Below are 27,808 nucleotides of genomic sequence, written 5' to 3' on the forward strand. Positions count from 1 at the left end.
AAAGCAGAGCGCCAGTTTTCCCATTGAAACGGCCCCGTGATGAAAAGCGTTATCCCTAGAGGCCAATTTCATCACAGCAGACATAGCCAGGGACCGCAGTCACTTAACGGTTTTGACCTCATCCACTTTGTTGTTAGTGACTGTATGTCAAACGTGTCCCGGCAAAGCTAGAATAAACACACCACAGCTCCTGTTTCACATTCAATCTGCAGTAAATGCCCGCTCTGCACCTCTGGGGTGCTGCATGTGAAGAGCGGGCTTCTATCATGCCACCCAGAAATGCAGCAGGCGACAACGTTAACCCCCCTCAGACCCATAAAAGGCATTCCGTCTGATTCTGCCATTATTCTTTGCCACAGAAACTCAAATTAATTATTTAAATTCAGCTTTGACCAAATTTCCTTTACACTGATCCACCAATTGAAATCATGAACCGATTTGACCTTTGATCCCATTTCTGCTCATTTTTAATGCACACATAAGCAGTTTTAATGTTGAAAGTATCATGTTGGTTCAGCTAAAACCTATAAAGATGCGATCCTTCCTAAAAAAAAATGGATTTTGCAAGGTAATCGATGTAGCAGTTCTTCCACTCGGCGAGCAGAGAGTTGACAAAGAAGAGCGGAGTTTGAGCTCTTTACCATATATTGACCATTTTATTCATTCAGTCAGGACATGTTTTCTGGCTGTCCCAGAATCTTACACAAAGAAAAGTGAGACGTTCCGATTCCAATTATGACCAGAAAACAGGAAGGATTCCAACACGGTAAGTGACCATGAAAAAGCAAACACGTTCAAAGACACATAGCGTTTATGAGAGGCTTGTAGAGGCCAATCTAAAACCGCCAATCACCCATTACGGTTGTTTCTAAATTTGCATATGTACCATTGATTCTCTCAGTATCTTCTTTTTTTTTCTTTTATACTTTTAGATTTACTTGTACCTGTAAGAAGGGAATAGGGGAGTGAAAAACGCTGAAAAAAAGGGGTAACAATAAAGCAGAAAATGTCAACCAAACTCCAAAGCCACGTAGATTGGAACTGTTTGCGTGTACAGCGGATGCTTGCGTGCATGCTGACATAGGCACTGATCTTGACTGGTTGTCCCATGTTGTAGGTCCTCGGGAAAGAGCATTGTGGGACAAATCCAAGGCAAGGACAAATCCAAAATCAGACCCTGAAGCTCTCATTGGCTTGGATTTTTTGCTGTACAGAGATAACAAAATAATAGAACAGAAATCGTAACACGCACAAAATAGTGGCTTTACTCCAGAATTTTCCAATGATACTCTCGATAGAGGCTGACTCTACTGTTTGTTCTGCCCACAATATTTCAGCAAGCCAGTGCTGAGGATTTTGGGTAATATAATAAAAAATAACATCCATGGAAAACCAACCACAAGAAGCACTTATTTCAGCTTCTTTTAAACACAAAAGAAAACAAGAGCAGTATTTTAAAAAACATAAAGGAAAAACACAAGGAAGAGCAAAAGCAGGCACAACAAAAAAATCATATAAAAGGATAATTAAGGCGCGTTAAAATATTGCAGAAAATTTGGCCCCTGTGTCTCAAACAGACTGCCACAACAGTCAGAGCTCCCTGACTCTAAATCACCATAAAAATCCAGAAAAAAACGGAATGATGAAGAAACTGCAACAAACATGAAGTAGAGATTAACAGAAAAGTGATCCTCTTTGGAGACAAATGTATTCTTTTGGTTTGGTCTTAGGAGTGTCTTAAAGGGAATAGTGAGGACCTCCTTTCTCAAATCAATTAAAATGATTTCTGACATAAAAACAAAACAGAACAGAAAAGTTGTGTGATAAGCGTAGGGTTTTATATTTTTTTTTTGGAGGGGGGGGGGGCATCTCAAGAGAGTTGGGTGGAATGAGTATCCAGTTCAGGCAATAGAAAAGAGTTTTTTTTTTCAGAACTTGATATGACAGATGGTAATTCGGCGCCCCTGAAGGTCCTCCCTCTGACTAAAAGCAGAAGGCAGAGAAATATAAACAAAAACAGGAAAGGGACAAAAAGTCAAGTTTCTGAGATACAAAGTGATGCTGACCTTCTTTGTTTCACCTTTTTTCTTTTCTTTTTGGATTTGGACAAAGTGTCCTTCCCAACGAGGACCCCCCTCAGCTCCCCTGTTTGTTAAAAAGGCTGGGGCTGATGGAGTCAGCATTAAGTTAAAGGGCCGCCTTTACACGACGGTCCACAGTCAGTCTGTCCGGATGTTTCAGAGGGTCTGAGCAAAGGTGTCAGACCACCCAAGAGGAGGAGGAGGCATACGTTTCTAGAGAAACATTTCCAAAGTCGGCTATCCTCCTCGATAAAAGTGAGGCTGTTCTTTTTTTTTTTTCCTTCACCAGCCTCTCCCTTCCCTCCCACCCCTTTGTTCGTTCAAATGCGTCAGACCCATTCCTGCATGGAGCGTTTGCAGTACAGTATGTGGCGCGGCGTGCCCTTCTTCTTGAACTGCACCACGGTGTAGACCACCATCACCCCACACAGCGCGAGCACGCACGGAATGATGATGACTATGGCCTTCACCGTGTCCGCCCCGTTTTCCAGCTCGATCACCACGTCCGTGTCGCCGTCATCGGCTGGTGGACGGCCGGGGTCGATCGGCCTGAGATCGCAGCCCATGAAGTCTTTGAGGATGGAGCGCGGGTAGCCGGGCTCCACCCGCAGGAGCTGGTTGTTGAACTTCCAGTATTCCTTCCCCTTGTAGAAGTAGGTAAAACCTACATAAAGAAGACAACACACACAAAAAAGTGACCCAATGTTTCAGTTTACGCCTGATTCTTGAGATCAACTACCCTGCTGGTTTTTTGAGTTACCTCTGCTCTGCTAGCAGTAGGACCGGTGTTAAATTGATGGAACACTCATTTAGGGATTATGAAAAACACAAAAAAGTATTCCGTTATGCCACAAGTGTTTAACTCTTCTTGCATCTGTTTGAGTGTTCTACATGTGTAGTTTTTTGTTTCTGCAGTCAAAAACATGGTATCTGCAAAACCTTGCAACTAGTTTGTAAAAATCTATAAGGAAGGACTATGTTGGGCTAACTTTTAAGCTACATTCACACCTGGCATGTGATGCGTGTTCAAGAACACTAAACGCGTTTGGCCCCTGGTATTTACACTGATATGTTACTGCCTGATCCTAGCACACGTTGGAAGAGGCATGGAGGGAAAAGTCAAAGAGGTGTAAATCTTTCTCCAGGCTTTTTACTTCACAGCTCTATTCCGATAAAGTAAATACTTCATGTCACACAAACTGCAATTCTAATTTCTCCTCCATGATCAATTTTCAAACAGTTGGTACCTCTGTGAATCGAAAGGGACGCCATCCATACTTCACTACCAAATCCAAGTACTGGATAGGTCAAAGTTCAACCTTGTTTTAACCTTCAACCCACGTTCAGTGGTCACGCGTTTGTAGGTAGAGCCCAAAAACGGTCTTAAGAATGTGAATAGCAACAGTAAGTGTGAATGCAAGTTTTAAAAGCAGAAGCCAGAAATGAGCATTTAAGTGTTTACATAGATTTTTCATTGGAAGTAGACACTTGAATTCACGTTACTAAGGGTGGTGTGAGTGTAGCTTCACCCTAACCATAACTTTACTCACTAATACCCAAAACACCAATTGACAGTGTGCTAACATGATGGGCAAGACTTTAATGCACAGGCACCCCTATGTTTTTGAAAATAATCCCCAAGTGCCAATTTCATCAACCATTTTCTCTGTACCTGTTACCAATTCTTTTTTTTTTTCTTTCTGCGCCACCGCTGAAAATGTCTCTCACTGTTCCTCTGGACTAATCAAATCTGTCATCAAGGAAAGAAAACGTGTTCTCCAGCAGGTCCACTGCCACCATCACACAACCGTTCAGAGAGTGTCACTGAGAACAAAAGCTGCTCTTCAAATCACAAGAGCAACATTTCCTTTTTGACAGGAGCCAGACACTCAAATGAACAGGTCAAATACTGCAGTCAGTCATTACAGAGTCAAGGCGGGGTTATGCCACTAGCCTTAATCTATAAAAACGCAGCAGCTACAGCACACAAGCCTCCTTTTTCTATATTGTGTGTTTGTGAAAAGGCTGAAAACAAATGTTGCTGTGTCCTGAAAGTCTCAACTACAGACCTATCTGTATATATGTGCTGTGTAAAACTAAACTGAGCAGCACAGCTGAAATTTCAGGCTCTCCTCCTCCTCCTTGGCCTCCTTTGTACGTTTTGTCTTGCCATTCATTATTCATGGACGCGCCACACTTCTGTGTGAAGGCGAAGGAAGAAATGTTGTAAATTTGAAGCAAAGGAGGGACGGGGCATTCTTGAGGCGCTTGTTAGATAGAGATGTTGCCGCTAAGGAGACTCATAGGGCGAACACCTGAAAGATTTATTTCGAGACACAAAAAAGGCATCAAGCCGCATGAAAGAAAAAAGCAGAATTTACTTATCGTACAAGTTTAATTAGAATGACAGAGCAGCTTTTGAAGCTGACCAAGCCTGAATTTTACAGCTGATTGAGAACAGCTAATGCATTGTAGAACTTTCTGACATGGAAGGTTAAATGTAGGAAGCTTTTGTTTTAAAAGACAAAATGAGGAATATTGAGCCTTGTTTTGTGCAATCAAGGGTCAAAGTATGATAGATTGAATGTTTTTGACATTTTTCTTTACCCTTACATCCCTTTACCATATTGTTGGTTACCACTTTAGTTCAGAGAAGGCAGCAGGACAACACATGGTGCAAAAACAGTCTGTTTGCTGGCGAAAACAGAAAAAAAAATACACCAGCGCTAATTTGTTCAGCCAACCGCTGATCGCAATACACCACTCACGCCTTTAGCCTGCAGAATGTAACGGTCATGGTTTGGGTTTCTTTGTATTGGTTTTTGCTTTCCGTTTTGTTTCTGTCATGTTTGAGTTCTGTTTCCTGTTTTATTTTGAAAGGTTTACTTCCCTAATCCCAATCTCTCCTGATCATGTTCACCTGTGTCTTCTCATTGCTGTTTGTATATTAGACTCGTCTCTGCCTTCCTCTTGTGCTGGTCCATTACCGTCTCTTCCCTGCCTGTCTTCTGCCATGCTTTCATGTTTTGCCCACAGTAAGTTTAGTTTTGTTTTCCTGCTCTGCAGCGCTTTTTGTTAGGTTCATAAACCCCTTGCCCTGGTACTGTGTGCCTCCCCGTCTCTGCGTTTTGGGTCCTTCATGTTCATCAGCCCTCCTTACCTGACAGTAACACGGGATTAGGATTTTCAAATGAAAGCAAGCTTGAAATATTTCATATGTGGGAAATGAAGTCTGTAAAATCAGACCACAGTTGTTAAATGCTGATTAATCCATTAATGCTTATTAAATCTTATTGGTGCAACAATTTGTCATTTTTGAGTTGTTTCTAAAATGCCTTTTTGTCTGCTTTTAACACAATCTAATTAAAAAGGTTTTATATGTAGGGAAAGAATATAAGAAGAGGGGGGCATAGGAATGGCATAAAGAGGAAGAGAACATGAGAAGCCTAATGGGCTGAGCTTCCGTGGGTTAGAACCAGGTCAACAACGCCCTCAGGCCCTAAAATCATGTTGCCTGACATGTTTTGTCAGTGGCATAGACAATTATGTCTGGTTATCTGGGTCAATGCTATCAAAGTGCCATTTGACATAGTGTCTCTGCAAACAGCCACACCAGCAAACAAATGCGGGCTGACACACATTTGAGCAGAGTTTGAAACACCCATCGCCCGCTGGATTCGACTCCATCCTTCACGCTCTGATTGATGCCCGCTCCACCTGCCCTCAGCAAGAGACCTTTTCCGCTACAGACCTGGCAGCAGATCTTTGGCACAGATGGGCCGAGTATCCAACACCACCTGCTCTGCTTTTTCCAACGCCGTCACTGCCAACAACAAACTCAAACCCACCTGGGTATTTTATCCAATCCAGGAAGCTTCTTTCCTGAGCACGCTATCTGATTGGTCAAAAGGTGATCTTGCTGAAAGCTACAAATCCCATCCTATCTTTCCCAATGAAGGCCAGTTGGCTTAAACTGGGATAGGTACCCAGCAGTGGTCTTGTACCGTCTACTTTCCACAGTCCTCCTCCTGCTGACTTTTATGGTCCACTGTGCAGGAGGAACTGATTATAAAACGTTTTCCTTTTGACACAATTTAAAGAAAAAAAACAGAATGAAACTTTACTCCTGCATAGACACATCTCCTGTTTTCAAAATCAAACACTGCTTGTTTCTCTTAATGATGCACACATAGAAGCAGGCCACCCACTAAGAGTCACTTTATGACTGGGGCGAATTTCAATCAATGCCCCACTAGTTTAGCTCCCACCCAGCATGTTCCAGAGATCAGCTGAAATCTATGCCACGCGGCACATGACTCGTGCTGTCACTGCCAAATCAGAGTATTGGGGCAGGACAAAACCTACCGGTTGCTTTGTCGACAAAGGCCCCCTGTGGTGAATCAGGCACGCCCCTCCAAACCGATATGGGCTTTGGATAGCCAGGGTCCATGGTTCCCAATTCTTCACTGGCACGCCAATACCTACATGTAAGAAAAGTTGTCTTTACATTTTTTTGTTTAGACATGTCTTCTATTTTGAGATAACCAATATGCTTTTTTCAGCAATCCATACTCCACTTCGAGTTGATCAGCTGGATCGGCTTCTTTAGATTTTGATTGACTGAGAAAGTAGGGTTCTAGGTCTAGAAGAACAGGCTGGGAGGATCTAGGTTTAGCTATTCAGATCAGTGACAAGAAATTAAATCTGAAACTTTTGATGATCACAGATTTTCAAACTTTCTCTATTATATATTTATTGTTTATAGTTAAATATAAAAAAAATATTTTATATATTTATTTATTTTAAAAGAGGGTGACTATTTCCTGCTACTTCCTGTTATTTCCTGTACTTGCAGGTTACCAAAATTGTTCTCTAGGAATTGACACGTTAACACAAATCAAATGAATTAAAATAATCAACAATGGGTCTAAGCTAAAATGTTCTTGCTCCCATTGCACCCACCTGTCCCCTTTAAAGAAGTAGGTCTTGGCTACGTCTTCCCACCACACCGCGGTCTCAAAGCTCTGGGAAGGCATTCCACGAGCGAACTGGGTGATGTCCTTTGGGTATCCACGCTGCAACATTGTGTCCTTAAATACCCAGAACTGTTTTCCTGCACCACAAAGAAAAACCAAAGAAAAAATGTAATTACAAGGACAAAAATGGGGTGTTAAGTGTTTGTTGTACTGGGGAAACTTTGGCAAACTCATCATGCTGAACTAAAATGAATAAGAAATGATAATCATCAAGGGAGAACTGTCAACCAAACAGAGACAAACAATACTTGTGTAACCTTATAAAGCCAAATATATCAACACCAGGTTATTTTTTCGGATAATGCAGCTAAAACAGGAAAACTGTGAAATGTGTTCTTTTTTTCCCCCGCCGTTCAGAATCCCATCAAGTGTCCCGTCGTTTCATTTTCTCCATTTCTTCCCTTTGCCCTCCTTCCTGTGGAGTAATTAGGTTAGACGGTGCATTTTTGACACAGTGTGACCCCAGGAAATGCATTTCTACATCACTGACGGAGGTGCAGGGTGGGCCAGGAAGAAGAATTTGAAGGGGAGGGGTGTGGTGCAAAGAGTAGCAGACAAGATGATTGAGCTCAAATTCATATTGGTTGAAATAAAGAGTCAGCTGTAGAATATAACAGCTTTGAATGTCTGAACACTGATGTAAATCTTGAACATTTCATTTCTACAGAGGTAATGATAAGAAAATAAAAAGGACAGTAGAGTGAGGTGTTAGCTTGGTCATACGTGTAACTAGAGTGACTTTTTGGAAAGGAAATACCAGTCATTTCATTTCTTGCTCTTTTACAATGCTCCACTCACTGTGGCTCATGCTTCCTCTGGCCTTGACACACAACCCAACACCACACCCCTAGATTAATAATTCCCCACCCCCACAAAAACTACAGTTCACAAATGAAGTTTTTCGCTTTCTCCTGGACCAAGACGAAATTAGATTCTCGCTTTTTTTCTTGGTTATAAGTAATAGCTGACTTTGAGTCAGCCTGCGCATTAAAGCCTACCTTCATCTTCTGAACACTGATCGCTGCTTTGATGTAGCGGGAGCTTCTACATCTGCTGTGCTGTAGCGATTAATCCCTCGCTTGCCTTCAACGTTGCACGAAGAGCATTTTATGGAGTGATGGTATAAGAAAAACGTATAGATGCTTCTTTTTACGATGTACAAAGAAAAACAGGACAATGAGCCCTATGCTCTGGACAATGCTGTAAGAGATCTGTACAGTTTTGGTAGAAGTTCATGTCATGAATTGGATTGTTGGCATAATGCGACCTGCCTTACACGGTTCAAGACAACCCCAGGCCTGTCAGACTTTGACACTCTCCACATGTTAAAACTGTCTGGAATGATAGCATCTTGGCTGTGTACAATTTTCCTGCAGATACAAGAAAAACTCTCCACTTGGATGAACAAATACACAAAGTTGTGTTAAAACAGACCAACAGGCCTGTGTGGTCTCACTCTGGTTCATTCTCTGCTAATAAAGTCTGACTTTGGCTAAGATGGAGACATCTGAACATCCTCAACTGATGCTTTCATACGGAAAAAAAGACTTATAAACTTGAAAGACATTCTGAAAATGGAAGGCGCTGCTGTCAGCTTTGGTTAAGAGTGTGTGCTGCGATGAAATTAAACAAAACCAAGCTGTAAAAGTGGCACGAAGGCTTGGAAGGAGAAGTCTACGCCTAAATTAATCAAGAATTAGAGACAGATGATGTTAGAGGAAACTTAAGCGAAAATACAACTAGCACCATCTGCAGCAAATGTAAAGTGTGAAAGCACTTTGGCTGAGGTAGAGTGTGTAACCCACGCTGTGAAATCAGTTTGCCATTTTCTATCAGTGGACCACCTATTCCGATGAAGACGTTCTTCTCAGTCAAAGGGGATGTAAGCAACAGGTGGAACACAGCGAGCGAGCTGACTTGCAATATTGTGGCAAGATTTTTTTGTTTGTTGCTTTCACACAAGCGTCTCTATATAAATACCAAGTAGCAGTTAGCTGTGCTTATCTTGGACTTTTTCAAATTTTTAGCTCTGAGCCTCTAAGATCATTAAATTGTAATATAGCATTTCGAAAAATAGCTAATTTACAAATAAAAAATGTGGTTGTTTGGTTATGTTTATACTTACCTCTGAGAGACAGAAATGAACACATCAGTGCACAAATGTGTTATCATGTCATCATTTTTGCGACTACGAAACCGTTTATGCAATTAACGTAATTCCAGCAGATTCAGAAGCGAAAAAAGTTGCGTTGCTCTGATGTGTACGGTGGCCGAGAGATGCAAGACATGTTTATATTTAAGATACAACAACAACAACAAATCCCGGTACAAACTAAAAAATCCTGAAGCACTAAAAACAATCTTGATACAAATGAACAAATACTGAAACACAATAGCTAATGATGGAACAAATTACCGAGTCCTGAAACACAGAAGCAAATCCGGGTGCAAATTACCGAATCACAAAAAGCAATCAAATGACCAAATCCAGAAAAACAAAAACCAAAGTGGAGACATGTATCCAACGGAAAGGGAACGTCCTGAATCCCGAAAGTGACATAATCGTGTGGGATTTATAAAAATGTATTCATTACTGTTTATTATGTGGACATTATAAATACATGAGACAGTCCAAAAGCATTTTTTTATTGTATTACTACAATAAAAATGACAACAATTTTTAGCGAGGTAAAGTTTTTGCGTCACTGCAGGTATTTAAGGGTATTTCCTTTCTGTTAAAGCTGGCCCCAAAGTGCAAAAAATAACAGCAGAAGATTGAGAAAAAAATTTACGAAAGCGAGCAGCTGCTGGATATGCAACACTTTACAGTAGTGACGTAAATCAGCTGATTCTATCGTGGAGAAAAGTGGATTTGCGTCGTAACGTTACGCAACACTTTATTAAAGTAAAGTGCGATGTGACAAAGAGCATGAAGTCATTTGGGTGCTGCCGACGACATCTCTGATGTTAAAGGGTTAAAATCTGTACAAAGAGCAACCTTTTCTTAATAAATACATTTGCGTTATGTATTGTGTTCACACATTAAAACCTGCTTTACACAACTTTAACATGCATAGAGTTAGGCCCAGTTAACTCATTTATCAATTCAATTAATTTTCAAAATATTCAAGATATTTATACAACACAGGGACGTCAAAGATGGATTTAGATTGTCAAACCTTGTGGACAGTATTTTGGCATTTAATTAAAAAATTACTATGATACAGCAAACAGAAAAAACACAACTGTAATGGACCAATGTTTTTGATTTACAACACAGTATTTACACTCTGATGCTTTAGACTAATCTAATGCTCTGCACACAAGTGTAATATATTGTAACATCTTCTAATGTGCTACAGCTCCGCACTGTTCTCTTTCGTCTGATCAAAAGAAAGCCCAGCTCTACCACTGAACAAGAATGTTATAAACAGCTTTAAGCTGTAGATGCTGAATAAAAGGAGTAAGAAAAGAAAACAGACTGAATAAAAGGCACAGGGCTGCACTGAATGAATGAACACCCGTCTGACATCTAATGTGAGGAATCAGCCATGACCTCACTTTGTAAACTTTATTCTACGGCATCCATCTGGGCATTTATTTTGCAGAAATTCATTATTCCGGGACATTCAAAGCAGCTGTTTTGAGTCAGACCTGCGGTGCTGCGTTTTGTTCCCGACAGATTTTCGTCCTTATTTTTCTCTTTCAAACGGGGACAAAAGGAATAGAGCCTTCTGGGAAATCAGCTGTGTGAATGCAAATGAGAAGTGACATTTCTGTTAAAATGAATTTTCTTAATCCACCAAGTCCCCGCTGCGGGCGGAGTGGCGGGACAGGCGAGGAAGTCAAACTTGTGGGACCTGTGGTACCATGCAGCGCATTTCCAGGAAGCATTTGGTGTTAAAAACAGAAACAGCTTTGAGAGAGGATTGTAGACTTGATCCCTGCAGACTTTCATGGCTTACCTACTCCTCCTTGCATCAGCACCCCTTGCATCTCCCTGTCTTCCACTCTTCATCTTTGGAGAGTATGCAAATAGGGGCTCTACCAAGTTGGTTAAACGTTTACTATGAAGTTGTGTTTTCTTACTGTCAGAAATAACTTTAAAACTGTTTTGAAGTTACATTTTCTAGATTTAAAGTAGGCAATCTTCAGAAAAATCAAAACAAACTACGATTTTCATTTAATTTAAACCAAACTTTACCACTGCAGATATACACCCTCTTTTTTCATGTAGATACAGAGAGAAGACGTCTGTGTAAACAAATCTTTCTATCAACGTCGCTGCAGCCGGATTCTCTTCCTCAGCTGGAAAAGAGCTGCACACAGGGAGGGCATCAAAGACAAAGGCAGGAAACACATTTACCTTTGAAGAAGACAAATTTGCCCTCGCTGTTCTCGTACACTGCGTCGATTTTGGGTGGGAGGCCTCTCCAGAAGACGCTGATGCGCATGGGGTATCCTGGCGGTACAGAGTTGTCTCGCACTCGCCAAAACCACTGGTCCTGAGAGGAAGCAAGAGCTCTTTTCAGGAAAAGAAAACACCCATCTAATCTAAGATAAGTGCTTTGAAACTACGGCAGTTTAGAGCAACATTTGCTTAAATAACTTCTTGAAACTCCTTTGTTTTTGGGGGTAGAATGAACTCTGACCAGGGAGTAAAACACCCAGCAAATATCATAACTGCTTTGACAGATGGAGGGAAAAGTGTGGGCTGGTTTGATTCATTGTTAGTTTAGCTTTTGGCGAGCAAGTGCTTTCAGTGGAATAGCCAAAGCTGCCTGCCAAACACCAGCGTTGCAGCTAGCACAGTATTTAGCAGCTGAGGATATTTTGGTCGGCGATAAGGAACAGACGAAAAGGAACAAGAACACCCGCTATTCATGGTGTGTGGGTTCATAAATGTGTGTTTAGTGCCTCTTGTCATTGACGAGGTGTGAAGTGTTGGGATGCATCCGAAATTCTAGAGTTTGAGGAAATGTTCTGAACAATACCACGATCCAGGAGTGAAATCGATCGGAGTCCGACTTTTGACACCAGTTGGCAGGAAGCTCTTACATCTGATAGCAGCCTTTCCAGGCCAAGCGCTCAAACAAAAAGGCAACTGCTGCTCTGACGGCCGCCATGCCTATAAGATACACCTTCTCAGGTTCCCAGGAAGGCTCAGCGGATGTGCCTCCACATGCAGAACTTGCAGAACGCATTGGGAAGACCATCAAGTACTGGGGGCAAAGCGATAGCCAGGAGCTTTATGAGAATCCAAGGGCTTGGATTCATGCGAAACATGCGTGCAGCCAAGTGGAAGGTGTGCCTTTTTGATGTTGGATGAAACTTGATGACAGAGGGTGTTGGGGGACACTCAGATGTGAAAGCCATTAGAACCCGATGACACGCCCCACCCTTCCGCGGGAAATGGCCAACTGCACTTCCAGAACATTCTCAGCTCTCTGTCCAGAACGACCTGACCTCACAGAGAGGGGAGACCCTCAGTACCGCCCTCGCTCAATGAGCAAGCTGAATAAAAAGAAACCAATTTCTGTTTTTCTCTGTCTAATTCTACAGTTTAATTGAAATCAAACCCGGGTTAAAATCTTCTTCCTCTTCCTTTTCACTGAGCCCCAATCTTCATCCTCATTTCTCCTCTTTTCCATCTCTCAGTGTCGCTCAGTACCTGCTGCCTCCCCACATTTCAATTGTTCAGCATTTTCCACCCTACGAGGCCTGTCTGTAATTGAAAACAGATCAAACCGTGAAATCTGACCCATTTGAATCCCTCTGACTTTAGAAAAAGCAAAATGTTCTCTTTCTGTCTCCCGCCCTGTCCCACTCCCACTCTGAAAATAAAGCTCAAGAAAGCAGGTTTCATTATTTAGGAAAAAAAAAAATCTGCAGAAATGCTGTAATTACAGAAGTGTCCACTAAAAGTTTGGAAAAAAACGACTCCCAAAAAAAAGTTTAAAGAAAATACAGCAGAAGAAACCTTTTCTCTCATGCACCTGTGTGGCAGACAATAATGGAATAAGAGCTCGCATGCTCCTCAGAAAAACATGAATTCTGTCATGCTACAAGTCTCTACCAATCCCCAAAAATTTGTGAAAAGAGCAACAAAGACGCCAGCGACTGTATGACACATCCTCCTGAAAGTAACAGACAGCGTGGTGCAAGAAACGCGAACAAAAAGAGATCGACTTCAAAGGAACAACTGTGAAAAGACAAAGAAATGACAGAAAATTGACTGAACAGCAATAGAGAAACTACAAAGAGACTCCAAATGGCCAAAAATTGGCTCAAAATTACTGCAGAGAGATGGGGGACAAACTTGACGTGACACAAAATTATGCAAAACTGTGTTGTCTCTTTCGGTTAAGGGACCACTGTTGTGCAGGAGGGGTGGGGGGTGGGGGGGCTTTAGCAGGTTTGAAACCATAAATCCGACATTTGGATCATCCTATGTCCAACTGTTCATGCTTCTTCCGGTTGTTGAGCTCAGTCGCTTAATAAAACAAAAGAAAAATAGTTACAAAACAGTCAGGGGTAAAGTTTGGGATCAAAGGGCTGGAGTTGGGTAGTTGTGATCTGAAAACCCAAAGTCTGACATCGCCGTTGCTGAGGGATTTCTGCAAGTCAAACCCTTTGTCACCTTCTGTTACTTTCCACACTCACGGCAGCTCAACATTTCATCCTTATGCTCGTCCGATTCAATGAAAGTCAACAGAACATGAGGCGTTTTGGGGGGATTATTGAAAAGCAGCCTTTCATAGGATGGTTTGTTCTATGATCAATATGATGTCTGCTACAGTGCAGAGGATAAAAAAAAAAAAAACCTCTTAAGCTAGATGAAGCAGACATAAGCTTCATGGTTTCAGCTTCCACGGCGGGCTCAGCAGACTGGAGCAGAGAAGAGTTGAGTGACATGATTATTCAGACTTCTGTTTTGGGGCGTCCACGATGAATCTAGACTTGGTGGCATCCCCATTTCACAATGTACAGTATCCGGGATAATAGTGAGGATGTAAGACTTCCGTCTGATGACAATGCGATACGGAAAGTCCAACTATGAGGAAGGAGATTTTGTGTTTTTACAAAGACATGTTTGGATGGACTCCATGTGGAGGAACATTCCCGACCCGGACACTGCCCTGATCTCAACCCCGTCGAACATCCTCAGGATGAGCGTGAGCAGCACAGTGACTCATTTTTGACCAACGTCAAGCACGACTTCCCGAACGCTTTACAGAATCAATGCGCACAAATTCCCAGAGAATTACACTAAAATCCATCGGAAAGCCTTCTGAGAAAAGTAAAGACTGCAATAGCAATGAACCAGGATCAACATGGTATTAGTGTCTATACACTTGGGCACAATATTATTAAATCGCTGGTGTAATGGTCAGGCAACTGTTTGCAGTTAAAGCAAACACAAACAGCTCTGCCATGTCTAACAAGCAACAGACACTTAGCTCAGTTTAGGCTAATGGTAGGGCTCATGGAAAAGAACAATTGGGTTTCGTAGCAGTTTATGTAAATTAAAGAAATAACATTTAGGCACTGATGAGTAAAATTCAAATGTCTTCCAACATTTAACATTTCATTAACCAGAGCTGAAGTAGCTGCTGAGTCAATCTGCCGCTGGCTGTGAATGAATGTTTCAGCTCAAATGTGAGAGGAACGCTCATTTATTTTATCTAAATTCATTTTTCTTTAAGCTTGCAGTCCATCTGAGAAATAATTGGTATGTAAATTTTGAAACTTGATTAAGTAAAAAGGAATCATTCTAGTCCTATAAACCCCCCTTGCTCCGTATGTTTCAGCATTAAGAAAATGCAGTAGATTCCCGAAAATAAACAATAATAATGAGTAATAGCAACATGCATATGAACACATGGTATTCTACCAAAAAAAAGGAGATTATAGGTAATTTTTGTTAAATAAAATTAGCTTTTTCTTTGTGGAAAAAAATGACCTAAACACGTTCACCATTCAGGGATGACATCGGATTTCTATGGATTGAATGCATATTTATCTTGGAGTGGAAAAGTTTCTGGAAAGAGTTTAAAGACAAGCACAGTAGCTAATGTCTTCCAATGCTGCTGGTTGGATTTCTGTCCCACCAAGAAAATGTTGTAGCTTAAACGAAACTGTGTCGCAGAAAAAAGGTTGACCCAAATCCCTTAAATCCCTGCGTGCATTTTCTGGCTCTACAAACTGAGAAAACTGCAGTGAGCCATGAAGCCATCCAAACTCCAATAATGATGTCTGAGAATGTACATCTATTTTTTCTTTTTTTTAACTTTGGTTTGAGACTGATGGGGGCAGAAAGAACTGGTGGAAACTTTCTGTCTGATTCTCAGACTTACAGTACATCTGTGGTACACCTGGACTGAGCTGGTTATAAGTAGGAAAAAAGGGGCGGTTGGTGTATGAATACATTTAAATGAATGTTTATTCTTGCCAAATGGTTGTGAGTTCAATAGGAGTTAAGCCTGGCGAGTGTCAAAATATTAAACCTAGAACTTTGTAGTCCTAATGTGACATTTATATTTAAGACTGAATGAAGCTTGACTTTATTTTTTTATTTTTTGCAAGAAATAAAGATTCAAGAAGCTTTATGGCGATTTCAACCACATTTAGCTGACGCAGTACAGAGTAAAATGAGATGATGTTTGTCTAAGACTTTGTGCTACATGAACATAAAAGAAAAAGTACCCACAAAAAAGGGAGGAGGGGGCTACAGAGAGAAAGGACAGGAGTTTGTCTTAGCAATATACAAGTTTAGAATGTGCATTTAGGTGAAGATAGCACAAAAAAGTGCAAAAATAAAAAGAATTCATACAGTTAAGAAGAATTTATTATATATTGTTTTCTTCCATTTAACCAGGCCGAGCATGAGCAAACTTTCATCATTGTTGCTTACTTAAATGCGTTTTCTAATTTATTTTTTAGGAATTTTGTTGTTCCTTTATAGTACACAAATCAGGCCAAACCAAACTAAAAATGTAGCAAATGTTGTGCCCCAAAGATAAAAACAAAAGGCAAAGTGTGAAAAAGACAATTTCTAAACGGTACGTGGAAATGTGAACATTTTGCCAGCTGGAAATCCACTTTTACTTTTCTCAAAGTGAGTGATCTGCAATGTTCACCATGTGGTCAAAAACGTCTGTCAATGCGGCCGCATCACTTAAGTTTTTATTTTCTCTGTTCTTTGAGTAATAGCTTTGGTTCTGTGTGAAAAAGGTATTTTCTATTAAATATATATAATAAAACGACTAGAAGAAACTGCATAGATTTTTTTCTTCTCCTTTTTAGGCTAAAAAAAAAGTAGTGAGAGGGTACCATGATGCAAATTGAAACTCTTTTGTAAGTTTGGAAGGCTTACAAAAATGTACTGTTTTTACAGTCATGAAAATGTCTCGAACCATGAGAACAAAGTGCTCCACCCACATATTAATGGAGCAGCTATGAATCTATTTTTACAACTAGTGTAAAAGTTTAAATAAAATATAATAGAATTGTAAAGTTGGATTCATAGAAGTTCCGATGTATCCCTGAATATTCCTTCAAAGTTCAGCGACTAACGTTTCAGGGAAAAACAATCTTAGGTTTCTGCTTGAATCGACCTAACTGCGGATTTTGAAAATATTCCTTAAACAGCTCAAATCTGCTGGTCCAAAAAGATCCAAAGGATGAAGTATTGGAGCATAGAATTCATGAAAAACATCAACTAAAAAAAAGGATATCACCACTGAAAATTTACAGCAAGGTGACAAAACTTTCGCATTAAACTAAAATAAGACGTAGACACTCAAGACATGGTTCCTGTTCCAGGCGTCATCACTCAAACTTTCTTACAGCCTCATTTGTATAGCTTGGCATCGTCAAATGAAATATAAACATCTCTAATTAGGATTCCAGATAAACTGGTTTGTAGTTGGGCAGCTTTAATTATGTGGTGGAAAAAAAGGTGTTAACACAAAATGTCAGCCTTTTAGCAGAAAACTGGCAGAAGGGTGATCGAGAGGGAAGAAATATTAAGACCACCTGCTCCTCCAACGGATCACACTAGCACAGGAAATCCAAGCTAAACTTATTGATTTCACTTAAACCGAAGCACTCCTGATTACCCGAGGAAAAGACAGGACGGTGATTTACAGGCAAGTAATGAGCAGGTCAACCTGCTGTCTCATTTTTCTGCCGCTCCTAATGAAACGATGTGCAGAAAGTTAACTTAAACATATAGCTCCACGCTCAACAAATCACCTCTCTTAGTTAGCCTTTACTCTGGTTTCCATACGGACCTTTGGGAAAATGTGAGCTGGTGTTGGTGAAACATTTGAGACGTAAAAGTTGAGAATCAACACAAGAGGAAAGTTGTTGGAATGCGATGTGTACATTCCTTCCCTTGGTAAAAAAAAACAACAACCCAAAGACCCTTTATTCATGCTTTTTATTCAAAAGTTGATAAAAAAGCCATTTTAGAGTATTTTTTGGATGTTGCAGAAAAGTAATGACATTTCATGAAATTTAATCAGGCAAAACAACTCCTTGAACCCTTGTGCTATCTTAGATGACCCCACCCTTACTTTGACGTGTTCTCCCTACCATGACAAAGGTGGATAAAGGTGGAAAGATTTCATGTAATCCATGGACACCAGTGAAGATCACAAATCATTGAAGAAAAAAGGTTCAGAGCACTGTGTAGTGGGTCTAGATGACCCAACTCCCAACGTTAAAGTGCCTAGAATAGCACAAGGGTTAAACAGTCTAAAGAAAAAAACTTCTGCTTGTGGGGGGAAAAAAAAAAAATCACCTATTTGATTTAAATTTATTTTATAAAAAGTGTATTCTTTTTTGTTGGAATTACATTGTTAGTCATATCCTTTGGATAATCTCATTTTAAGACAGCCGATAACAGTTACATTTCAAAACAATCTATAAAAAAACAAAAAAATCCAGATAAATTAACACTATAAAATGTTCGGTTCACTTCTTAAGCCACACTTCTTAACAGAGGTGGCCTCAGAGAGCCACACAGAGAATGCAATAAAGCTTTCAAGCAAACATTATTCATGATTGTTCTAATCCAATCTTTTTAAAGCTTTAAAACTTTGTAAATTTGTCTTAAATGCGTGGTCCTATAGGCCTTTCCAAGTGACCAATGGATGTCATCCTCTGCAGCGAGCTTCCACAGGAATCTACCTCTGCAGAAATCCCATGATCCTCATCACTTTGAGAGGTCGAACTCTTCTTCTGTGAGGCATTCATGAGCTGTGGCAGACTAAAAGTCTTTCAGACCAAAGTCTGCATTCTGTATGTTGTGACTGGCAGTAACTGTTTCCTGTATAAAGCAGACACAGAGGTCTGATTATGGTCAAAAACGTTCAACAAGTAGTGTCTCTAACTCAAAGCCCGACTGGAGATTTCTGATGTATATATATAAAAAGGAAAAATAAAACTTATAACTGCTACGTGGGGTTCAAAAACTCAAAGATACCCCCCACCCCCAAGTTCCACAAGCTTCTTATTTAACTGATTAACGTTCTATTTATATCCCCAGGAAAATACAGCTGCTCTTACATAAAGCAGATGCACTAATTCTCCCTGCAGTGGAAAACACTGAACAGCTTTGTGCTGACCCGAGAACTGCGTGTTGCCAAAGCCGTCTGCTCACCAGCTAGCACCAAGAACATCAACTTTTTGTGTGCACCAACACAAGAGAGTTCGTGGGAAAAAAATGAGGCATTCCATAGAGCAAAGTCTAGTGTTTCTTTTGGTAAAAATTCAACTTCATCCAAAGCTTTTTGTTCTCAAAAAGTACCAATTAATCAGCAAAGAGTTCAACTAGATATAATGTTGCGTTCACACCAAACACGATTAGCGTGGCACATTTGTACCCTCCACCTCTGTTTTGACGCGCAGCGAATTCGCTGCTCATCCAGAAATGTGTCCATGAACCTGATGCTCCGGTCAGATGTGAGAGAAGCTACTGTTCAAAGTTTTCAGCCTCATTCCTACATGGAAGCATTGATTGTATATCTCATACACAGTCAATGCAAGGAAGATAGGAATGTAGAGCAAATTCCACCATATTTCGCTACTAAATTCTTAATAAATTCTGAAAAGGCATTATGCACATACTAAATGAGAGGTAGACCAGTTCAAACTGGTGTTGCCACATCTCCCTCTGTTTACAAACAGCTCTCATCCCAACAGGCCATTTGAACTGGCCTGAATTAAGCGCTAAGTTGAATTTATCAGTCAATAAGTCACATACTTTCCCCCAGTAATGTCAAGAAGGAAAAGACTTTGGAGGCAACGGGGGTTGTTTTGGCCTGCAAAGACTGATTGCTTTTCCAAGATGCGAGTAAAAGCTAAACAGCTTAGAGGCTCAAAAATGACTTGTGGAATACAAATGTGAAAAAGCTGCAGGTCTGTTTTGATATGAGAGACTCTTCATTTACCTTAAAGACGAACATCTCCCGTCTTAGTATGGCCAAGGTGTTGAAGTCTCCGTCGCAGATGTTTGGTTTAGCATTTGGAGGTGACGGAGTGTCTCCGGGGGGAAGCCATGGGGGCCGGGGCTGTCTGTCTGGCTTACGGGGGTCTGAGGGTGGATGGGAACGGGGAGGGGGAGCCGTGGGCAAAGCCTTCGTGGGCTGGGGAATCCTATCAGGCGGGCCTGGAGGAAGTCAGAGAAATAAATCTCACTTTGTTTCAACACATAAATCTGCAGCATGCTGTTTTTACAACCAGACCAACCTTCTTTTTTTTTTTACAAACTGTAAAGGTGAAGGAGTGTAATGAATCACACCTCATTGAGCCATAATGAAAAGACAACAAATTCTCTTGGTGAAGAAATCCGAATTTATGCTTTTGGAACTATTGGGAAATAGGCTACTTGCTGAGCGGTTAATGCAAAGCGGGATGTCCTCGCTGCAGACTGAAGACGTTCAGCAAGCAGATGTTCAAATACAAGACAAACTCTAACCTGTGATAGACCCAATCTTACATATACAACCAAGAATTTACTGACTATCCACCTATTTGAACTAATGACCTTGCTCTATTTTCCTGCCTCTAGAAATACTAGAAACCTTTAACCTCTTAAAGATCCACTCTGTTTTTGGTGTTTTTTAACATGGTTTTGTGGCATTTTTCTTGTGATGGAGGACATGTATAAGGCAAGTTAAGCTTAAAATTGCATTTGTATTATTATGTACAATGACAATAAAGGCTTCTGATTCTGATTTCTGAGTATTTCTTCATTCAAATTGTGGTACATCAGAAGCAGATGAAAAAAATACTGTTTGAAAAAAAGTGTATTTGTTATTTTTTATTTGATTTGAAATGGTTTATTTCAAGCATTCAAATAGGAATAATACACAAAAACAAAACAATCATTAGTTATACATTCGTACAATAACTAATCAAACTTTATGTTATCAAACGTTATGTAGAAAATATGCTAGGCTGGTCACAAGCTCCCGGCACCGTTTCACTAGCTTGTGGCTAGATCTATTAACGTCCTTGTCTTCTTCATCTGAGCTGACCTCTGGCTGAAAACTGTACGGCTGTATAGCTCCAATATTGATCGCCATTTTATTGCAACGATAACGTTAGGTTTGAGGTGTAAGGGACTGTAAGCTAGTAAGAGAGAGTGTAAACAGCTGGATGACGGGAAGGGAGAGTGGGTTTCTCAACGCCAACAGACTCACCTACAACTCAGAGGCAAATTGCTAATGAACTACTGCCGCTCTGCAGAAACTATGTTCTAGAAAACGGTTGTTTTATTTAGGTCAAAAACAGCATGATCATAATTAAAAGACCCCTGGAAACGCTTTTAACATAAATCAAAAGATGATAAGAGACTGATGTGCCTCTTTTACTTATCTTTGTCATTTGGGCTTTGATAGCAAAATTAACTACTGTGGTAATATAACTCAAAATGTGATGTACACACATATGGACGCCAGGAAGTTTAAGAAACAAACTCTGCTGCTCTCCATTGCAAAAATATTTTCAAAATTGCCTTTGCAGTTCTGAAAATACTAATATGAGATGTGGCTCGCTCCAGGCATGATGGTAGAAACACCTGTGTCCCATCACGTCTGAATGTGTCAAAGCAGAACAGCTGTGTGTGGACAGGTAAACATATTGAATGAATATATCCCCCAAAAACGAAAAGAAAATAGGACATGAAAGGTCTAAAAACTCAACTAAACAGTGACAAAATAATACTAAAGAAATTGAGGAGATGAAAAGTAACATTAACATTGATGGAAGCCCAGGATTGGTTGAGAGTCATTCAACATTTATGAAATACATGAGAAAAAGAGAGAGACAAGAAAGAGGGAGGTTGAGCAGTACAAACAAGTGCGCTGGGTTAATGAATAATTAAGCACATGACAGCGCGTGAATAACACCCTCCTGTAACTGTGAGGATGTGAGCTGTCATGTGTTGATTGGGGCCAACAATAAAAGAATAGATGACCGTGATATGATGCAATGTGGCCGACAGTCCTGAAACATGCATGAGCGGCAACCTTCAAGAAACCCGGCCGAAAAATGAAACCGGTTGATTCTTTTGTTACCAGGGGGAAAGCCATGAATGGGTAAATCTCCAGAGAGCAATCAAATAAAGAAAAAAGTAAAGCATTAATCAGTTGGAAATCCAGCCAATCGCAGGATTAAGAGACTGGCCAGTCGGCAAAACTGATAAGCGTGTCTGCATGTGAGGGACTCCATGCAGTGGCTAAATGAAAGCCTCTGAAACACATCCCTGGATTAATGGAGCCAAAAGCACTCTGGTTATGCAAGTACTGGGAAATACAGTTGCTATTTGGAGGAAAATGCAAACACGCTTGCAATATCAGATGCATGCATTTCAACAGGGTTTTTGGCGGCTTTGGCCGAAAATAGTTAAGTCATTCCCGTACCATCGACCAAAACTCATGAGTCAGCTAGGTAGATTATTTTAAGAAAATCTATGTGGATACACTGGTAATCTGAATTGAGCTCTAAGAGAGCAAATACTGTATTTTTTCCACACTAAAGGGTGCACCGTCAACGAACGGGCTACTTAACAAACATACGTGATACATAGGGCATACCAAACTATAACGTGCATTAAGTAAAACAAGAGTCAGGGATAAGTCTGTTAGTCAGTCAGAATGTATTAGCAGTATTTACTGTAACAGTAAAACATATTTGTAACACACTACACCATAGCCACGTTGGAAGTGTTAACCACGTTAACGTATTCACAATACCTGTAACTCCCAATCTTGTTTGTTACATGTAAAAAGACTGACACCACTAACACAAACACTACTGTGACTACGGCAATTCTCAATCTATTAGTAACATAAAAAACACTGTCTGACATTCTAGATGTTAGCCACGTTAGCATAGTCACAATAACACCGTAACAGTAACAAATTGTTCAAATGCAATGCATTATGGTTTATATTCACCACTCTAGAAAGCATTGATGTAAACTGGTCTTTCGCAAAAACTTTTTGAAAATTTCTAGGGTTTTGACATTGTACGAAATGGCGAACGCCCAATATAGTGCACTTACCGGAAATAGTAAGTGAATTCTTGGCCCTAAGAGGGAACAACAAACTAGAGTTCCACACAATTTATTAAAGTCAGTTACAGCATGAGGAATGTAAGACCAGAAACACAGTTTAAGTCTCAATATATGTTCTTTCAAATAATATTTGTACTGTATGGTACTTGAACTGATAGATCAATTTTATCACTAAGATCAGCTGGAGACTAAAGTTTACTGGTTCTTTTTGATGATGGCATCAACAACAAAAAGTCTGCAATGTCAGTGATGAGTGAAATCTGCTGCTGGAGAAAACAGGAATGAAGGCTTTCTTTCTTCAAAAGGGCAGGAAGTCATTATGTTCAAAGGTCAGCAAGAAAAACATCATTTGGGAAATTGAAAGGAAAAACTGCAAACTATATCAGTATATGTTTGTATTCAATCTGTATTTATCTTCACGGTACCTTATCGGCTGATAAACCTTTCTTTCATTTTTGAACAAATGTCCTAATGAGGGTAAAAGGTTGATTTTACAAAAATAACAACAGAGTAATAATAAAAAGACTAGCTACATATCCTCCAACAGTTTTTAATCTCTCCTAGATCTGTTCACTGATGCAGTACATTCCTAATTCTATTCAAATGTATCTCTCTTCCTGATCAAGCTCAATTCAACAACTTTTCAATCCATCAGTGTACGCCCTGCCTTTTCCTTTCTCAACTGAACGTGTAGCCATTACTGTTGTCATGAGAAACAAGAGGGGGTCAGCTGTTGAAGGGAAGGGAATGAGGCTGAGGCGGGAACTGCTATCACTTGTCCTGCCCTTCATCTCTTGTTATAATTCAGGGAATTCAGGGGTCAACAGAGAGGAGACAAGGAAAACACAGGGGGGATGAAGAGAGATGTGATCTCTGCCTGTATCTATCATTTCCAGAAGGTCATGGCCTGTCCATGCAGGCAGATGGCGGGTTCTTTTGTGTGTGTATATGCATTTGGGTGACAGTCATTAAGATAGACTAGGACAGCTAGACGGTGCTGACAGCTGTAACTAAGAACACCACTGCATTCCACTGTGTTTTATCCCTACTGATACAATGAGATCAGCTCCAAACAGTAAAAAATAAAGTAGCATTGTTAATAAATGTACTTAGTAAAATAATAATAAAAAACAGCACCATTCATGGAAGTTCTTTTAACAAGAAACAAGACAGAAAAAAAAAACAGAACAAGAAACAATGCCACAATGACTTTCTAATTAACCAAGAAGTTTTGCAACTTACATATGTGTACAAACAAAACTGCAATACACATCTGTGGGTATTGTACAATGTTTTACATTTGACTATATGTATAAAAAAAAACAAATTTATGAAGCACAGGGGTGGTGTGTTGATGATTTGGGCTTGTGACACCTTGGTCAACTCATCTTAAAGAAATGTTCAAATCTGAGAATCTGAGAGCTACAGCTAACGTGGGTCGCCCCATAGGATACACAAAAAACAGACAAAGACAGCGGATCATTTACAACAGAATGACTAGAAGTAAAAAAAAAAAAAAGCATCTGTCAAATGTTAGTTGACATATTAAAATAAACATTTTTTTAAGTGTGATTATTGGCCTTTCTAAACAAATTCTGTTTGTTTCCAGTTTATGGAAAGTTGCTAGAACGTTTTTTTTCCTTTTTTTTGTTTATACATCAATTCGATTCAAACTCCATACAACTTGTAATCCAAAGTAAAACAAGTCAATTAACTGAATTTATTTCATTGTACCATAAAAAAAGTACCTGACGAGTGTCATGGCACAAGGTTGACATCCTAGAGAATCATCTTTTGTCTACAAATGGCCTTTAAACAGGACACAAACCTGTAAACCTAAACGATTCTCCAAAAACAGGCAAATACATTTCAAGTTCAAATTGGGATTCCAATGACATCAAAATAAAAAAAAGTCCGCCTTACCATATATCTTCTGTATGCCCATAAGGTCATCCATGGGCAGCTTGAAGTTGTCTGTATCCATGTATTGGTAGAAAGGGGCCATGATGGCCGTTGGATCGTTGGAGTGTTCAAGACCAAGAGCATGGCCGAGTTCATGAACTGCCACCAGGAACAAATCGTTTCCTAGAAACAGAGAAAAGCAGGGAGTGAGCAAACCAAGCTCGGTTATTCCGTCAGCATTGCTGGCAGATAACTTTATGAGGCATCTTGTGTCCCTCATACATTTATTGTGCCTCTGGTTATGCTTTTTTTGTCACCTTGCAGCTTGTCAGAGTGCACCTGTTTCGGTTGGCAGTGCCCGAGTACTTCAAAATTCAGCCTAGCCCATCTAATGCTTCCCAAAAACACAATGCTACCCAAAAAACTGAATACGTGACTGTGGACAGACGTCCTCCTTCTGTTCCCCTAATGAGTGGATTATGTTGCTCTGACATGTTATCCAGAAAGACGGAGCTTTATTACACATGCACAGACGCGTAGAACTCCCGAGCACGGAAAAGCATGCAGTCTGTCATTAGTCTTGAGCTGCGGTTAACCGATGACACTGGGCTGACCTTTTAACACAGAAACCCTCTGTGGCTGACAGCCAAGCCTAAATTGCAGCGGTATAAGGCTGAGTTATTCTAGACTTAGGTGCACTGTGTCTTATTCAAACTTGTTAACTAAGGTCACCAGCAAAAAAATACAATTGAAGACGCTTTTTTCTCATCGTCTTAGCACGTCAAACTTGACCTATGAAGCTGCATAGACTCCAACGGTTACAAAGGTTCTCTGAGGGTCGCAGAAACTGGAAAACCCATTGAAAGAACAATGTGTCTTGGGGCTGTTCAATGGGTGCATTTGCATGACAGACGGGAATTATGGCTTCAATGGCAAGCCAAGCCGTAGACAAGTGAACATCATGTTGTAATTCCATCACACGCTGGCTCAACAACTTCCAGGCTTCACTGTGGCTCCATTACGCTGGTGTGTTTAGGTTTGTAGAGTCTGACACGAGGAACCGATGTTTACATGGCTGACTTTTCACAAATTCATTCCAGAATTTTGACACTTGAGGTTTGGATGTTTAACTGATCATCAGACAGGGTTCCCCCACAGAAAAATAAAAGCTCCAAACGTAATGAAATAGTTGAAAAAGGCAACAAAAGCTATTTTATGAACTATAATGTGTCATTGATTCCTCCAATACTCTGGGCTAAGAAAAGAATCCTACCTTCGGAAATCCTCATTCCAAAGTTTCCAGTCTGTCTGTGGGAAGTTAGTTTCCATGTCCAATGGGATATCACCTACTTCAGTTGCTTTAAAGCTTTAGATGAGATCTTTGTCCTAGCTTTTATGTCAAATATTGCTCTCAAAGTAGTTTTTTGGACCCTTAAACAGAACAGAACTAACCTGTCCACTTTTTATTTACAACCAAAACCCCTCCATTTTTAATCCTCTCCAGGTTGGAGTCTCACCCCTCTGTCTTTTTCTTATCAAACTGAAAGAGAATGGAAAGAAGCATCATTTATTCATTAGGATTCCCACTAAAGTGAGGCACTTATCTGCTGCAAATCTCTCACATCAATTCCCCATCAGCAGAGAACAAGCAGGTTATTGAGACCACTTGCCAGCAGGTACAGTGTGCCGCTCAGGACTTTATGGACCCGACCGTCACATAGAAACAGCTTCATTTGAGCACCGCCAACAATATTCAACTGTGTAAATGTCAGTGAGCCTTTACAGGCTTGATGGAAAGTCCTGCAGAGCGCTCACTGAAAAGTCTCAGGATTCTGTCAAAATCGTTCAATGAAAATAAGAAAATGTATGCAAGTTTGTATTATTGAACAAATGTCTGGAGATGCGGCTTCAATCACACAAAGTGAGGCACAGAGGAGAAAGGAGACGAAGAATTTGAGAAACGCTTGTGCAGGAAACGGGGTCAGAAAGTTCTCCCGCCACTTCCTTCCTGAGATAAGAGTTAAAGCAGAGGAGTAAAAATGCCCCTAAGAGCGAACAAAAAATCAGAGCAAAGATCAAAATACAGGTGTATGTCATTTAAAGTTAACTCCCATACCATGATATTACTGAATTACAGAGGGCTACAGCAATTGAAAGTGGCACTTCAAACTCCATTCAATCCATTTCTTACAGTTTTCCTAAACCTATCAACGTCATTTCATCTCTAAATAGAGTGAAAGTTGCTGTAGTATCTTATTTGTGAAAGAAGACTTGGAAGGCAGACAGAAATTACCCAGCATTAGTCAGGATTGTAAAACTACAACCTCAATGTTTAACCAGCTTTTTGTGCCTTGGTGTATTGTAACTAGCATGATAGCATAGCGTCAACTCCATTTAAATGGAAGAAAACATGTCATTCATGCAATTTTGCTTTTCTACGCACCACACACACTCATGATTATCCACAATTATACACAAGAACATAAAACATGAGTTCGCCATCCATCCATCTTCCAAACCTGTTAACTCTTTGACACCGCAGCTATAGCTCCAGTGTTGAATTACTGTAACTCTTCAACCGTTGAAACATTTAACTTAATTTGAACGGATTCTAAAGTGGAGAATAGCAGCTTTGCACTGATATTCAACACTTAACAGTAGTAAAGTGTTTATGCAATCAACGTAAATTAGCTGATTCTGATGCAGAGAAAAAGAAGAAAAGCACCTTAAGCACATTAGTAAAGTGTTGGATATCAGCTTCAATGCCGCTCTCTCTGCGTCAGAATCTGTCTGGAATTACGTTATTTGCCAAAAGGTCAAAAGGTTATTGTATCTTGAAAGGCCTGTCATTTTACTATTTTTGCAATAGCTCCGATGTTAAAGGGTTAAATCTCACAGGGGCCATAGGATACTGGACCCTATTCCAGCCACCATATCTTCTAAATTTGAGGAGAATAGATGCAAATGAAAAACAAAAGTTGCTTTTGAGGTCCTTTAAACAAAACTCTTCATCAATAGAGGAATGACGTTTGTGAAAGTACTAAACTAATATTCATTGTTTTTAACTCAAATACATCCAAAGTGTGGATTAACAAGTAACTTTTGCTCATTTGAACAGTTGTGTGCAAATCTACAAATCAATTCTCATGCATTAATGCGAAAGAAAGAAGAAAAAGAGGATTTTAAATTAATAGCTAATA

General features: G+C 40.1%; 1 protein-coding gene across 2 annotated transcripts in view; it reads right to left on the reverse strand.

Annotated features, from left to right (window-relative positions):
* Positions 1-636: 636 nt before the first annotated feature.
* mmp16a (matrix metallopeptidase 16a (membrane-inserted)) overlaps positions 637-27,808 on the reverse strand; it is a 72,440-nt gene continuing 45,268 nt past the window's right edge. Inside the window, exons 6-11 of one of the 2 annotated variants that reach the window (XM_023949881.2) lie at positions 24,630-24,791; positions 19,576-19,793; positions 11,484-11,622; positions 7,044-7,194; positions 6,447-6,562; positions 637-2,745 (exon numbers count right to left, since the gene is read on the reverse strand). In XM_023949881.2, the coding sequence (XP_023805649.1) occupies positions 2,411-2,745; positions 6,447-6,562; positions 7,044-7,194; positions 11,484-11,622; positions 19,576-19,793; positions 24,630-24,791 (1,121 nt within the window). In that variant the 3' untranslated portion in view covers positions 637-2,410. 2 annotated transcript variants of the gene reach the window in all.

This window comes from Oryzias latipes, chromosome 20, assembly GCF_053564925.1.
Source record: "Oryzias latipes strain Hd-rR chromosome 20, Olatipes_Hd-rR_3.1".
Classification (NCBI taxonomy): domain Eukaryota; kingdom Metazoa; phylum Chordata; class Actinopteri; order Beloniformes; family Adrianichthyidae; genus Oryzias; species Oryzias latipes.